We start from the raw sequence: 16,754 nt of genomic DNA on the forward strand, positions 1-16,754 counted from the left end.
GCTTAGAGGGGAAATTGCAGCATAGTCCTGAAGGAACTCACAGTGTAGGGAAAGGACAGAACACCTTGTTGAGTCTCACGAGGAAAGCAGAGGAGCCTACATGTGGCTGACTGTGACAGTGCCTGTGGGCAGGACCTCAGAGCAGCTGGGAAGGTGCTGGAGCTGCCTTGGCTGCCCGGTGCTGGGGAGGAGGAGGGTGCTGCAGGACAGCACAGTCCATGTGCTGCCCTTCTGTGCTCACAGCCAGGCTGAGGATGGAAGTTGCCTGGCTGGGGTCAGTGGAGAAGCACTGGCAGGAGTCTTTGCAGCAGCTCTGCCAGGAATCCGAGGCTCAGGGGCTGCTGTGGGCTGGCACCAACTGGCACCTGCTGCCTTTCCCCAGCTCCAGCTGCTTCTGGACCCTGACACACACAGAAGGACCAAGCTACGCCTGCAGGGCAGCACCAGATATCTATAAACAAGAACTCAAGTGTGTGAAGACAGCTCTGGAGGGTTTTTGTGAAGAACAACTCCTGTGAGGCAGCAGCTCAGACCATGGGTAAATGAGGTGCTGTTGCTCTAAGGCTACAGCTGCTTGTACAGCCCTTGTACAGACTGACAGGTCCCAGCCCGCAGACACATCCTTGCCCTTCTTGACATCTCAACGCTGGTGGCAGTGGGACAGCAGCTGCCCAGAGCTTGCAGCAGCTGCTGGAGTTCAACCAGTGTCAAAACCTGAGCCAGGGCAAAGGAAGGCCAGGGCGGTTCTTGTGCTGCTCAGAGGCTGGGGGAGGGCTGGGTGACAACTGGGTCCCAGAGGGCCTGAGAGCTGGTAACAGAGAATGAAAAGTGGTTCTCAGGATAGAAACAACTTTTCTTGTGGATCTTGAGGGGAAAAAAGAATACCTTGCCTGTTGTGTGCTACGTATTTAGCCACTTCCTCTGCTGCTCAGGAGGATAAGCAGAAGACTTCCCTCGAGAACTCTCACCACTGCCCTTCCTCCCAGTGCAGCCCATGGACCTCTTGGGCAAAGCAAGGGAGGGCAGTGCTGCAGCTCTGCTCCCTCTCCATCCCAGCTGCTCCACAGGGACTCACAGCACCACCCCAGAAGACTCCAAGGGCAGAGACAATGCTGCTGGCAGGAGTCAGGGTGCTGCCCCGATCCCATCCCTGCTGCAGCTGCCTGAAAGCTCCTGGCCCTCAAGTGAACTCACCTTGGTCAGACCCACCTGCTGCTCTTACCCCCCCAGCTCAGCTCCTGTTGCAGGAGCGGGTGGAAAGGGACAGGCTGTAACACTGCTTCTGGAGCCTTTGAAAATGCAGACAAACACCAGTGATATGCTCAGATCTTTATTAGGTGGAGGAAGGGCTATAAAGAAATGAAAATCCTAGAACATTCACCGCACTGGTGCAGGACAAGAAGGACCAGGAGTTGCCTCGAGGGCCTTTGTTTTAAAAAAAGTGGGGAGGGACAGATGAAGTTTCCATCCAGTAGCTCTGGCTTTCCTGGGAGGGTGGCTCAGGGCAAAAAGAGGTACAAGACACAGCTTATACTTTATTTAAGAAACCGCTACATAGTTTTTGCCTCTAATGATGCAAAGGAGGTTCCAGGAGCCATCCAGTCTCTTGCTAGAGAAAAACAACAACAAAAATCCCCAAAAACAAATTAACAACAACAACAACAAAACAAAAACAAAACAAAAAAAAAATCAAAACCAAAATAAAAAAAAAGAACAAAAAAAGAAAACAAAAAAACTACAAACCAAAACAAAAAACCAAAACAGAAAACCCTGTCCTGTTTTTTTATTATTATTATTATCAAAAAACTTAAAAATTCAAAGGTGAGGCTGCAGCTCAAGGCCACAATGATGAAACAGCCCATGACAGTTTGTCTTGCACAGCAGGAGGGAGGGAGGAGATGAAAGAAAGGGGAAGGCCGATAAAAAAATTCTTTTTCTTTCTTTTATTTTCCTCCTCTTTAAAATAACAGCTATACGGGGGGCTGAGAATAGATATCAAACCAACAGGACACATCTTGATTTGCTTTTTTTGAAGGGCAAGTCTCCTTATTTGCCTGAATTTAGAACTGCGTTCAATAAATGGGATCCAGCTCTAAAAAAAAAAAAAAAAAAAAGGCGCAGTTTGTCTTTTGTCTGACAGAGTTCAAAAACCCATAGAGCTTAAAAAAAAACCTAAACAAGGAAGGAAGGATGCCCTGGTGCAGATGGAAAATGAATAATTAGTTTTCCTACAAAGAAAATAAAAGAGGCTTCAAGATGCAGAAAACCACATTTAGGCTCTATTACATTTACAAATACATACATAAATATATTACATACAACAGCAACTCAAAGAGGAAGCAGGCGAGTCACACAGAGGATGGCTGGCTGGCTGCAGTTCTCCCCGCACAGACGTTTGGCTGAGCAGTTACTTCTCCTAATAATTCCAGGAATGGGCTTCGGCTTTTGTTTTCCTTTTTCTCTTTTGTTTTCTTTTTTTTTTTTTCTTCTTTTTCTTTTTCCTCCTCTCCTTTCATTCTCTCTCCCTTCCCCCATTTCGGATTTAGTTTGTCCAGTATGGAGAAGTGCCATAGGTGGTTTTGGTAGCCTGAGACTTTTGCTGCATGGTGCTGGGTTGGTTGCGTTGGCCAGATCCACCCTAGAGATGGGAAGCAAAGGAGACATGGGCATCTGCTACCATAGCCCCAGAGCTCCCAGGAATGACAGGCCCATCCAAACATCACCAGGGACAGCCCCCACACCCACCAACGCAGAGGTGCTACCCCCAAAATGGATCTGTTCCTGCCCTGCAACATCTCTGCATCCTGCAATCCAGGATGAACGGCCACAGGGACAACAAGCAGGAGCTTGGGGATGCACCATCCCAATGCCTCCCACCCAAGACAGGGTCAAGCACAAGGAAAGTGAGGAGCAGGACTGGGGACAGCAAAGGAGCTCTCCCAAGGTGAACGGAGGTGGTGCACCAGACAAGGATGTCACACATTTGGAGTGTAAAAGCATGTCCTATTTCTGGACTCTCAAGGTTGAACACTCTGTTCTTCCAGGGAATATTTAGACTGAGGAAAGGAAACAAGAGTGCAGGTGAAATCAAATTGGAGCTGACGTACCCTACAAGGGGATGTTTCATTTTCCCCCAGAATCATAGTCCAAGTGCTCACATCCTGCTCTCCTGCCGCAGGCAGGGCACAGCAGCACCTGCCTCAGCTTCACCCCTCAGCCCATCTCTCCACACTCCACATCAGGATGGGCTCTTCACAGAGTCACAGCCTGGCTGAGGCTGGCAGGGACCTCTGGAGGTATCTTATCTGACCCCTGTGCTCATACAGTATCACCTACAGCCTGCTGCCCAGCACCATGTCCAGACAGCTCCAAGGATGGAGACTCCACCACCTTCCTTGGCAAGCTGTGCCAGTGCTTGGTCACCATCCCAGTAAAAATGTGTTCAGAGAGAACATCCTGTGTCCCAGTTTGTGCTCAATGCCTCTGTTCCTGTCACTGGGCACCAGTGAAAAGAGCCTGGCTCCATTCCTCTTTACACCCTCCCTGTGGGTATTTCTGTACATTGATGAGAACCCGTCAGTGCTCTCCAGGTTGAATTGTCCCAGTTCTCAGCCTTTCCTCATAGGAGACGTGATCCAGTCCCTTCATAATCCTTATGGTTCTTCATTGGACTCTCTCCAGTGTGTCCACCTCTCCCATAGTGGGAAGCCAAGAACTGGATACAATGCTGCAGCTGTGGCCTCACCAGCACTGAGCTGAGGGCAAGGATCAGTTCCCTCAACCTGCTGGCAATGCTGTGCCTAGGGCAGCTCAGGATCCCATTGTCCTTTTTTGCTGCAAGGGCACTTTCCTGGCTCACAGTCAACTTGGTGCCCACCAGGAACCCCAGGGCTTTTTCTGCTGAGCTGCTTTCCAGCTGGGTGGTCCCTAATATATGTTGGTGCATGGGGCTGTTTCTCCCCAGAGGCAGGACTTGGCGCTTCCCTTTGCTGAACTTCATGAGGTTCCCTTCCCAGGCTGGCCAACAGCATCAAGCCTGTCAGTCTGCAATCGCTGCCAAGGCCCTTTCCCAGTGAACAAAGCAAACACCACAAAAAAACAACTGCCCCAGGACCCTGCAGGGATGGGGGGAGCAATGCCCTTGGGCAGCTGCAGAGGCAGACGGGGCTGACTCACCTGCCCATCCTGCTGAAGGTGGTGATGCAGCATCTGGGAATGAGGCTGCTGATGTGCAGGGAGGATATGGAGAAATGGGGCTGGAGCATAACCCGGGGCAGCACCAGGGTTCAGAGGCCCAGTGGATCCGAGAGCAGAGGGCAGGCTGAAGGGAGGCGGAGTGCCAGCATGGAATCCCTGCTTGTCAAACGTCTGCACGGGAGGCAACGGGCACAGTGTCAGACTGATGTGAGCAGTCCCAGCCAGACGAGAACCAGAGTGGCCCAAACGCACATCCCCTGAACCTTTGACCGACCCCATGAGCAAGCCAGGTCACACTGAATACCTGTCAGCACCCCTGAGGATGAGTTTCAGCTCCTGTTCTAACCCGTATTTCTGCACTAATGGTTCTGACATTTTTATTTTCACGGCTATTGTGTTCCTTTTTTCCCTGACCTCTTTTCATTCAGAGGGACGTGGGATGGCAGTAGCTGCCTGATCAGTCCTTCTCATACTGAGTGGGCTCAGCCTGGAACTACTTGACCTACCCAGGGCAGTCCAACAAAAATGCAAAAACTTGCAGTAATATTTTCCTCTTGCTGGCCAAAGCTTGATGCCTAACTCTAAGCATGTAGCTGACAGCTGACTTGCTACCTGTAAGTATGGATCACAACCAGATTACCCTGGCTGAGGGCACAGGGAGGAGCAAACAGGAGCTGGACATAAGCCCACTGCCCAGCTTGTCAAGGCACCTCCTGCTTTGCTGGGAAGTTGCACAATGAGCAATGGCCCCAGGAGACTGTGGGACAGGGATTCCTGGGCATAGGGATGGGCACTACTGCCTGGTTCCTCTGGTGAAAAGCGAGAGGTCTCTCGACTCTCCTGCTTTGGGAGCTATTTAGACTAAAAATCCCATCACCCATCACATTTCATTTGCACCCAGGACAGTGCTGGCATGGGGTAGCTTGGGCAGCGTGCGGCACAGGGAGTGCTGAGCCTCTGCCAGTAGCTGCTGTCAGGAGCTGACAGCAGGAACAGTGCAACAGAGAACAAGTCCAACAGCAAACAGAGCCAGCTTACAGATGCCATGGCCTGCTGACCCTGGGACTGGCCAGCCTGGGAACAGAAGGGGATTCACGGGCCTGGCCTTGGGCCATGAGGGAGGGTTCAGCATTGCTCACCTGAGTCTTGTTATAGACTGAGCCGCTGATATCAGGCACACCCGTGTTACTTGAGGTCACAGAAACACCTGGAAAACAAAAATGCCACCCACAATGAGAATGTCACCCAGCACGACCCCATGCTTTGCTCCCAGTGCCTCCGGTAGCCTCAGTGGATGCACTGCCCTGCCGCTGGCCAGCCTGGCAGAGTTCTCTGGGATCTCAGACCCACAGCAACCCCACACGGGAACAGAAAAAAGGGCTCAGTTCCTCGTTCTCACTGCAAACCAGGAAGCCAGCCCACTGGGATAAATCACTCAGGTCCACAATCCAGCAGTTACCACTTGGATTCCAGTGCACTTCACCAGGCAGCAGCTGGTTGCACTGAACGCTCGTTTAAGCTCACAAAAAGCCAGATTTCCCCTAGGATAAGGGGTGCATTTGGCTCTTCTGCAGCATTCAAGAGCCTTCCAGTGGTGCCCTGAGCAATGAGACTCAGCATCTCCAACATATCTGAGCCCCCGTCCTTTCACATCCTGCAGAAGAGTGAGGCCTGCGATGCTGCCCTGACACCAGGGACATCACTGACTCAGACTGGCTTCCACCTGGACTGTCTGGCGGCACAACGGGCTCAGAAACACTCACCAGCAAGGTGGCTCTCAAACCAGACACTTATTCACAGTTTTTTAAGGACTGGCTCTGATCATTTCACTTGGATCAGAATAAAACCAGCAGTTCCTTTGGCAGTTGACTCGGAGGACTGGAATCAAAAGGTGTGCACTTCTTAGCAACACAGGTTACTTCAAGCCTGTAACCCTCCTCCAAACATTGCTCTTTTTTGGATTGCTTGTCCACCAAGGAGAGCATGATCACCTGGTGTTTCAAATGCAGAGCAAAGCTTGGTATTTGCTGAAGCCCAAGGATGAACTAGTTAGTGCTAAGCAGTTCAGTATACACTTTGCAGGTCTAACCAGCATGTGCAGAATAAAGCTTTCATATGAGCTGTGTAAATTCTTCAGCCTTTATGGTCACAGAGGAAACATTTCCAGGCACGACACAACGTGAGTTACAGGGTGTACAGACAGCAGCTTGACAGCCCAGAGATGTGTGAGGTGTCCTGCTCATCCATAACACACGGCTGTCTCAGGGGCCTACCAAGAAACTTAAAATCTAGCCATCGTTTGCCAGAGGACCATTTCAGCAGCAGCATCCAACTGCTCAGGTTTCACAAACACGGCACTGCTGAAGGATCACTATGTTCTTCAGCAATAAAAATTTTGGCAGGGGAAACAGCTCACCATCTCTCCCATGTATAATTGTGGACAAAGCTGCACATCAGCCACACAAACCCCATACGCAGAGTTCAGCCATGAGGTTTAGAAGGAACACCTGGGCCATTAGAGAAGCATTTTGTGTACGGGAGATGGAGAAACAGCTTGGATCGTGACCCTGTGCAACGCTGGCTGCTGTGCTCACTGCACAGCACTGGGAGATTGCCCTACTAAACCCCACTCCAGAGCAGCCTCAAGACTTGTGTGTTACCTTTCCCAGGTCCAGTGCCAGCAGATTTGTTTTGTGCTTGAGATGACCCACTGTAGCCTCCTTTGCTGTAATCTCCAGCTGCCGTTCCCTGCGTTAAGTCATCGTAGCCTGCCGGTGTGTACAAGACAAGGTGTTACAGGGCGCAAGCAGCGCTGCGGGTGCGCGCGGGCAGCGCGGCGGGGAGCCCTTACCTGCGCCATAGCCGTGCTGTCCGTAGCCACTGGCCTGCTGGAAAGGAGTCGATGCTGTGTTCAGGTTGACTCCGTGCTGCTTGGCAGACGCTGGAGGGACCTGGACAAAGGGAGGGAACAAAAGGCGCCGCTAAGAGGGGAACACGAGCTCCCTCTGCCATCTAGTGGGGAAGGCACCTCCACCTCGCGTGGGAAATTCAGTCTGGAGTTGGGAGGACTGGCATGGCACTCACACTTCCAGCAGTAACTTGCTGTAGTGGAATTGTGCAAGCCCCAGGATTTTTGCTAGAGTGATTGCAGTGCAGAACAGGCTGCATATTTCTGTCATATGCTCCATGTAAACAGCAAATTCTTACCCACAAACCCAGGAAGAAAAAACACAAAATCAAACTAAACATCAGTTCCTGCCTGAGGCTGTTTCTGTCCTGTAGGGCCCTAAATAGACTTATCTACCCTTCTGCCTGGAGCAGCACCTCTTCCCAAACAACCTTCTTCCTCCTGCGACTTCCAGGCCTGCCTTCTCACTTAATGGGGTCTCCTCCATCCTTGAAAGGACCTCCAGGCACTCTCAGCTCACTGACTCAGCTTTGGGTCTCCCCTTGACTCTTCAGAGACTAGTAAGGGCTTTCAGGAATACCAAGTCCATGAGCTGCAGCTGTCAGCTATTTAGGGAAAACTGCTCATGAGTTCTGGCCTTTTAAACTTCTTGTTTTCTCCTGGAAGGGACTGCATCTATTTTCTCATATTGCATGTTTTTGGAGATCCCTTGCAGACTGAGGAAGTTGACTCTATTCCATTTTCATGAGACTCCTCTCTGGGGTCCTCAGTATGAGAAAGCCATGGACCTGCCAGAGCAGATCCAGAGGAGGGCATGAAGATGATCATAGGGATCAGCATCTCTCCTATAAGGACAGGCTGAGAGTTGGGGTTGTTCAGCCTGGAGGAGAGAAGGCCCTGGGGAGACCTCACTGTGACCTTACAATACTTCACAGGGGCTTATAGGAAAGATGGAAAAAACATTCAACCAGGCCCTGTAGTGACCAGACAAGGGGCAGTCACTTTAAACTGAAAGTTGGTAGATTTAGATTAGATATAAGGAAAATATTCATTACCACGAGAGTGGTGTGGCACTGGCACAGATTATCCAGACAAGCTGTGGATGCCCAGTTCCTGGAAGCATTCTAGGCCAGACTAGATGGAGCTTTGAGCAACCTGGTCCAGTGGAAATTGTCCCTACCCAAGGCAGGGAGGTTGGAACAACACGGTCTTTGATGATCTCTTCCAACCCAAACCATTCTATAATTCCAAGATGCAGAATGTTTGGGCTGGAGAAAGCCAGAACCAGAGAGGCAAGCAGGGAGGGTTACAATTTAGGCTCTCACACTTACAAACATGGTTGGCCCATATTGGAATGCACTGGGAACACCGGGCACACCAGCGTAGTAAGGGAGCCCGGTGTAGCTGTACCCCGGGGGCAGGGTGGGGTTGAGGAAGGGCTGCTGAGTCGTGTGGTGAGTCTGTGTCTGGTTCTGCTGTGGCTGGGCCAGCGTGGTGGCCGGAGCAGGAGAGGCGGAATCCCCACGTCCAAATTTCGTTACATCACCTGCGAAAGAACGAACTGATCAGAAAAGCTACCAAAGCTATTCCAAAGACGGAGAATTCAATGGATTAAAATCCTCTGAATGCAAGTAGACAACTACAGAAGAGAGCACACCCTACACCTGAAAGCCTGCAGTTGTTCATGGTAAGCCCTCTCCCAGTCTCTGTTCCTGACAGCCACAGGGATTATTGCCTGTTCATGGCACAAGAACTCCGTGCCATGAATAATCCATTGATAAAATGGAGATATTGATACTCACCTATCTCACATGGTCTGAGCAGATTCATTACTATCAGATCATTGCAATAAAATATGCTAAAAGCAGAAGTATGGTAAATAGCCAAAGAGCCAATGGTTGTCGGGTTAAAGTGTCACTCTTCTGGAGGTTAAACTGATTAGCTAAGCTTCATGGGCTGAAAGCAAGTTAGGATTTACAGGCAGTGATGGGTATATTTTTGCCAATGTCTGTTTATTTGTCAAGCATAACTAATTAAGATGTCCAGTTCCTCACACCACCAAAGTTCTGAAGACAGTAGCTGAAGGCCAGGAAAGCAAGGCTTGCATCGTGGGCCACCTTATTGGAGAAGTAGGAAGGGAAATTCAGTTATTAACCCAAAAGTAGCCTCCCAGGAGAAGGGATTATGAAGCAGAAAACTCCCAAACACCTGAATGTTCTGGTAGCCTACAGAGCAGCATGTTTATATGTTTTTTTAAGGAGGTGACATACATCAGTCACATCTACCTCATCTCCAACAAGTTTTTCTTTTTGTTGGTTACCAGGAAGTATGACAACACTTAATACCTTCACTATAGGAACTACAATGCCCATGGCTACAGTTTTAAGCTGTAATCAGATGGCAGTGGATGAAAACCACTGCTGAAAACCCTGGATAGCATTAATATCATCTTTGCACAATGATGACTAAAGAGAAAGAGCAGGAGTGAAGAAGAGCTTCTTCAACCACATGTTTACAGAAGGGAAGAACAATTCCTCTTCCAGCAACAGCAGGAGGACCTGCACGTAGAAACCAGAACATCTCGCTTACCACCCTCATCTTTAAACAGCACTCACCTGAGTACGGGTTGTTAGCAAGGCTCCCATCTCTGCCTGTCAAGGTTGCAGGAGCAGGGAATGTAATTCCGTAGTAATCCTTGGAAAGAGACGACATCATTTATTAATAGTTGAAACTGTAACAGAGCTGAACAGCTCTTATAAACCCCGTATTATATGCAGAAGAAAATTTTGAAAGCAAGAACTAAAAGAAGTTTGAGTGGAATTTGACCTTATGCCTTGCAGCAGAGATAAAAATTTACCTGGATCCTCAAGTTAAAAATAAACCTACTTTACAGACATTTAAAATATTATATGCAAATACTTCATCTCTTAATAGTAAGCTAAAGGCAGTAACTAAACAATTTCCCTCCCAGCTGTCATCTTCTGGTGAGACTGTGCCTGGAACAGAACCAGGTCCAAAGTCACAACGTGGATGTACACAGTCTAAAGGTTTTGCCCTTGTACCATGCCCTGTTTTCTAAAAGTGGAGATGTCAGCCAGTGAAACAGCAAAAACATTAAAAAAAAAAAGGAGAAACATAGTTACTATTGGATGACTGGAAAATTTATTTAAACTACATTACAGGAGACCTCGGGTCAGTAGTGTCCAAAGTGGGGCAGGCATGACAATCCATTGGGGTGCATGAAGAAAATGGGTTTGGTACCATTCATAAATACAACTTACAGAATTTTAAAATAGTGTTTGTTTAACCTTTTTCTCCTCCTTTTTTAATTTTTACTTTTTTGTATGTTTTATACATGTTAGTACAGGAATATATGTATATAGTATAATTCAGAAATAAAAATACATTGTGAGTGAGTGCTCACAAATTTTTTACTGATGGGGTGCATAATAAAAAAGGTGGAGACCTCTGCCTTGGATCAGTCTTCCAGGTCCTCTACAGGAAAATAAACAGTCCTCACCCTAGAAGGCTTGCACTCTGAGATGACAGGACATGACAGCAAAACCAAAGCAGCATTTGGACTTCAGTTTGAGAGAAAAAGCAACAAGTTTGCCCTTCTCTCTCTGGATGAACTCCACCTGTGGGCCTGGTACTCTACTGTTTTTCCTCCTAATTTTCCTGTTTCACTCCTCACCACCTCCAATCCATCAAGAGTTAATGCTTTAGCCAGTAACATATCTATTTTCACACATTCTTAAGCACTGGAAAAGCATCCTCATTTGTCATACCCCTCTCTGCAAATTCCATAGCACCTCAAATGCTTTCTGAGTTGACACCACCTTGGTGCATTTCTGTGCATCACTCCCCTGTCTTCTGTACCCAATCCTCTATCACTGAACATGAAATATGTGGCAAAGTTTCAGTATTGGTGCTTTCTGTAATTTGAAATGGTGCCATTATTTCATCATCCTTTTCTTCCCAAGTAATTCCCCTTTATCAACTCAAGCATGAATCACTTGACAGAACATAACCAAACTCACATTAAAAGTCTTAGCAAAAAAGCAGCACTCCTATCATCTTCCGATAAAAATGCCACAAAAAGAAGATTTAGAGGAGAGATGTCAACAATTCAGTGGGTATGAACTGGAACTGACACACTACCATTCTCTCCTATACAAACTGGACAAAATATAATTAAATCCACATGAGAAGAGAGTGTAAGAATTGCAAGTATTCCCACTGCGCCTCAGGCAGGAGAAAACCACATAGTGCTGAATATCTCTACCCCACAAACCTGTGCATAAACACACTCAAACCAAACAGTCATTAGAAAATACGAGTGCAAGGCAGTTATCTTTGCAGTTCATGCCTGCCCAAAAGAAAGTATTAGAAGAGACACTCTGCTCTCCAGACCACAGATATCTCCCGACCTACAGAAGGCACACAGGAGAAGCTGCCTGAAGTCAAAACTGAAATACCAGGAATAGGCTCGAAAAGTGAGACAGAAAAGGATGGAAAAAGAGTAAGTGATGAGACATAATATATTTAAACTCCATCAAGCAGCTCACTGGGTACCACACACACCAGCTGAGGCATCTGTAAAATCTCTGCAACAGATGAGCAGAGAAGACAGTATACAGAAGACACTGTAACACAGAACTAAAGGACCCAAACAACAAAAAAATCCACAGGGAGAATTTACAGCATCAACATGCACATTACGTAATTGAGTTATCTTTAGAAAAGAACCTCAGGAGAAACTCCCATTCTCGCTGCATGAGCAGCCACCAGGATATCTTGCTGCTGGAAGTTGCCCAGGAAGCAGTGATGACTTCCACTTGGAACTTTGCCCACTTTCACTTTCTAGATGTAAGCAGACTGCCACATGAAATACAAACATTTCTGCCTGCTCCTGCCCCCCAACATCATTTTCACAAAAAATTCAAAACACAACTAAACCCCCCCCCAAAATCTAGAAAACACAACCATTGCATGAATAGCTGACGAAAAATCCTTCGTGACATATATACATTTATTTCTATGAACATACCTAAGATAAATAACTCAGGGTGCATGGGGTATAAAAGATACCCCCCAAAATATTCTGCAGATATTTGCAGAGAGAGTAAAAACTCCTCCACCAGCAAAGTTGCAGATGACACAGAAGAAATAAAAAATATTAACACATATATATTAAAAAAAATTAAAGAATGCTGGGAGACTAATAATATTTGTCAATAAGAAATACAGGAAAACATCTATTAACATGCAAAACAAGCATTATATAAAAATAATATCAGAGCATAAAATAATAAAAAATAGCTGCTGGCAGGCAGAGAAATTTTAAAATAAAACCCAAAAGATAGCACACGAAACAGATGAAAAGGAAACCCTGAAACAGATCCCCAGCACAGCCACCCAGAAAACTTTTTCTGCCATGCTTTCATCTCCCACTGCACCGTAACAGGACAGATAGGAGTCCTGGGAAAGAACCAGTTCCACTTCCCACAGAGGGCCATCTCCTGGTCACACTGAACAAGCACAACAGAAGCCCTCAGGACGAAGCAAACAGAAAGCAAAAATGAAAACGAAGGGAGGGAAATTCTGCCTAGATGATGGTGATGATGAAAGGAAAGCCAGGGCACCACAAAAAGCTGCACACTGGCAGCACCCTAAGCACAGCAACCACCACCACCGAGCCAGACCAAGCTCCTGCACAGCACCCACGGCTCCACCATGGCTGTACCTGGATCTCAACAGCCCTGCCTGTGGAATGGCACCCTGGCACTTCTGCTCCTGCTCACCGCTCTCACCTCCAGCCTTCCCTGCCACCACCTGCAGACCTTCGACAACACCTTCCCCTGGGAACAACTCCAGCTCCTCAACGACATGGCTCCCAACTCAACAAACACCTGTCAACTCCACAACCCGCCTTTCTTCCCCGACACCCTCCGCCTCAACAACCTCAACCCGCACCAAGCCGCCGACGCCGCCCTACGCATCCTCCAACACCTCTTCCACACCCTCAGCGACAACAGCACCTCCCAGCACTGGCACGCCCAGCCACGACACCGCCTCCTCAACCAACTCCAGCACCACATCCACCGCCTCGAGCAATGCCGCCCCGACAACGCACGCCTCTTCAAAGGACCCCGCAACTTGGTGTTCACCATGAAAAGGTACTTCAGGGGCATCCACCTCTTCCTCCACGCCCACAACCACAGCGCCTGTGCCTGGGAGCACATCCGCCTCGAAGCTATTACCTGCTTCCAACGCGTGGACACACTCCTACGGCGAATGAAGCGTCAAGGTGCTCCGGACCTCACTAAACCCACGGACAGCCAACGCCCATCCCCAGTCAGCGCCAGTGCCCACGGATGGAGAGATGGCAGCAGCAGCCCAGGCTGGGATCGCTCGGCACCGCTCACGCCGCCTCCAGCCACAATGCTGAGATGACGGGGAAATGGGTATGACCGTGGCGACACCGGGGTCAGGCTGTGGCACAAACCATGGCCACTGGAAAGGAATGGGGAGGAAGTTTCTGTGCTGCACACTAATGGACAGCTGGGAGGCACTGGGGATAGGCACGGTACTTATTACTCATGGAATTTCAAGTCCATCCAGACTGCAACTTCAACTGATGATGCGGAACGGGACCATGGACACTTTGGGGGATACTGTGGGACTCTCATGCCAATCACTATTTATCACAGAACTATTTTTTACTTATTTAATTGATTTATTATTTATTTATTTATTTGGCTAGCCATTAACTTATCTATTCAGTCACTTGTTGGAAATAAAGACTTTTTGTAAAAAGAGAAGGAAAAAGCAAACCTGTGGTCATCATGTTCATACCTGACAGGTAAAGACACGGTCTTTTAGGTAGGCAAGGATGAGTCTCCCTCCTGCATCCTGTGTCAACTGATCCCAATGCCTTGCGCCCAGGTCAAAGGCTACAGATAGCAGGCCACTTTCAGGGACCCACTGTGGTCCTGAAAGCCCACAAGGCATCTCCTACTGATGCCAGACCCTTGGAGCACCCATTTGTCCAGATGACACACTTCCTCCTCTCCTGCCACCCCTTCAGACCCTCTCACAACACCAAGACATGAAAGCCACCTCCAAAACACCATCCCACCACAAATATCCATTCAGCACTGCTTTGGAACAAGCAGGGTGGTATAGACAAGATGCATCTCAAAGAATCAAGGAGGGGACCTACCAAGGTCTGCAGAGATTTGGACATGAAACAGCAGCCCAATGCTACCAACATCCCCCAAGAAAAACAAAAAAAGACACAAAACCCACAGGTGATGCCCAAGACTGCTCATTGCTCTCCTACAGCCACCACAACTGGTCCAGGATGCTCCCACATGCACCTACACACCAGTGGCCATGGGGACTTGCACTACACAGAGGACATTGTCCTTGTCCTTCACCCCAACGCATCCTCAGCAAACAGTAAGATACATTCCCCAACCACCACCACCCAACACGGTCCTACCCAACCAGCACATCCAGTACAGCATTCCCCATGAAGGAAACTGCCCACACACCTCTAGCACCTGCTGCTCCTTCACCCTCCAACCCATCACCCCAAGAATATCTGCCCCAGCTGGTTTGCCCTCCCTGGGGAAGCCCAAGCAATGCCAGCAGCTCTGGCCTCCTCTTGCACAGGATAAAGAGGTTGCTCTCCGTGCTCAAACCACCTCCACCACCGCATCACTACAAGGACACTGCTCCACGCAAACACAAATGATCACTTCCCATCTAGCTGGAGAGTGACAAAAAAGAGGGACCAAATATAGAATAATAGAATCTCTGAGGTTGGAAAAGACCTATAAGATCACCAAATCCAACCTTTGACCAAATGCCAATATAGCCACTAAACCATACAATGAAGCCTGTTCCAATGCCTGACCACTCCTTCGGTGAAGGATTTTTAACTAACATCCAACCTGAATCTCCCCTGGCACAACTTGAGGCCATTTTCCTTTCCTATCACTGGTTGCCTGGGAGAAAAGGCCAATCCCCACCTGGCTACAACCTCCTTTCAGATAATTGTAGAGAGGGATAAATACGGTCTCCCCCAAATTCCAGGCTAAACATCCCCAACTCCCTCAGCTGCTCCTCATATGACTTACCCTACAGACCCTTCCCCAGCTCTGTTCCCTTCTCTGGACACACTCCAGCACCTCAATGTCTTTCTTATCATAGGGGACCAAAACTGAACATAAGAGTCAAGGTGCAGCCTCACCAGTGCCCAGTACAGAGGGACAGTCATTGCCTGGTCCTGCTGCCCCCATTATTGCTGACACAGGACAGGGGTCATTGGCCTTCTTGCCCACCTGGACTCTCTCTGACTCATGTTCAGCCACTGTCGACCAGCACTCTCAGGTCCTTTCCCACCAAGCAGCTTCTCAGCCATTCTGCCCCCAGCCTGGAGCACTGCAGGGGGGTTGTTGTGACCCAAGGGCAGGACGTGGCACTTGGCCTTGCTGAACCTCACACAACTGGCCACAGCCCATCGATCCAACCTGTCCAGATCCCTCTGCAGAGCCCTCCTGCCTTCCAGCAGATCAACACTCTCATCCAACTTGGTCTTCAAATCAACGGAGGGTGCTCTTGATCTCCTTGTCCAGATTACCAATAAAAGCAATAAACAGGGATGGACCCAGCAGTGAGCCCTGGGGAACACCACTGGTGACTGGCCCCAGCTGGATGTAATTCCATGCACCAGCACTCTCTGGGCATGGCCATCAGCCAGTTTTTTAGTCAGGGAACAGAGCATCCATCCGAGCCAGGAGCAGCCAGTTTCTCCAGGAGAATTCTATGCAAAATGGTGTCAAAGGTTTTACTATAAAAGTCCAGGAAGTCAACATTCACTGAGCAGGTCACCTTGTCATAGAAGGAGATCAGGTTGGTGAACCAGGACTTGCCTCTCCTAAATCCTTGCTGGCTGATCCAGGGCCTGATCCCCTGGTTCTCCTGTGTGTGCTGTGTGATGGTACGCAGGATGATCTCTCCATTACCTTCTCCAGCATAGAGGTCAGACTGACAGATCTGTGGTTCCTGGGACCCTACTTCCAACCTTTTCTGTAGGTAAGCGTTACATTGCCCAAGCTCCAGTCGTCTGGAACGCCCCTGGTTGTCCAGGACTGCTAGTAAGTGATGAGGAGTGGCTTGGTGAGCTCTTACACCAGCTCTCTTATATATTCAGGTACAGTGCAGGACCCCTCAAGATGAAACTTCCACACTGTACTAATGTCCTCTTGATGTTCCTCCTAACCAGAAACACCCTGTGATGCCAGACATGGGGACCTCATTGGTTCTGTCTTCTCTGAGGTGGCTGAAGGAGCTAAAACCTCCTCAGGCATAAAAACAGGAGGAGTGGTAATGACACAAGCTGGAATACAGGGAATTCAAATATGAAGGAATAAATTCATTAGTATTATTTTTTAACGTGAAGGTGATACAACACCAGAAGGGGGATCAGGAAGGTTCAGTGATATCCATTCCTGGAGATACATCTAAAAGCATCACTGGACAAGGCCATCAGCAACCTTCTCTGATACCACCTCCTCTCAGCATCACAGTGAACTTGGGATATCCAGAGAAAAAAGACCATTAAAAACAATTGAAAAAG

At 48.6% G+C, this 16,754-nt stretch overlaps 2 protein-coding genes across 3 annotated transcripts; one reads left to right on the plus strand and one right to left on the minus strand.

Annotated features, from left to right (window-relative positions):
* Positions 1-2,430: 2,430 nt before the first annotated feature.
* On the minus strand, positions 2,431-9,832 carry LOC113980656 (ubiquitin-associated protein 2-like). Of its 2 annotated transcripts, XM_027707867.1 has the most exons (7): positions 9,721-9,832; positions 8,437-8,651; positions 7,048-7,148; positions 6,858-6,967; positions 5,337-5,404; positions 4,177-4,368; positions 2,432-2,638 (listed from the first exon to the last, which is right to left on the minus strand). In XM_027707867.1, the coding sequence occupies exons 1-7, from the start codon at positions 9,818-9,820 to the stop codon at positions 2,543-2,545; spliced, it is 882 nt and encodes a 293-aa protein (XP_027563668.1). In that variant the 5' UTR covers positions 9,821-9,832; the 3' UTR covers positions 2,432-2,542. The 2 variants fall into 2 exon arrangements, with proteins under 2 accessions (XP_027563669.1, XP_027563668.1); XM_027707868.1 differs by lacking the exon at positions 6,858-6,967 and having other exon boundaries at positions 2,431-2,638; positions 5,337-5,406.
* Positions 9,833-12,841: 3,009 nt separating this feature from the next.
* On the plus strand, positions 12,842-13,561 carry LOC113980655 (interferon-like). The gene has a single exon (XM_027707865.1). The coding sequence runs from the start codon at positions 12,842-12,844 to the stop codon at positions 13,559-13,561; it is 720 nt and encodes a 239-aa protein (XP_027563666.1).
* Positions 13,562-16,754: the final 3,193 nt, after the last annotated feature.

Source organism: Neopelma chrysocephalum, unplaced genomic scaffold (assembly GCF_003984885.1).
Source record: "Neopelma chrysocephalum unplaced genomic scaffold, ASM398488v2 Primary Assembly neopelma1_94916, whole genome shotgun sequence".
NCBI lineage: Eukaryota > Metazoa > Chordata > Aves > Passeriformes > Pipridae > Neopelma > Neopelma chrysocephalum.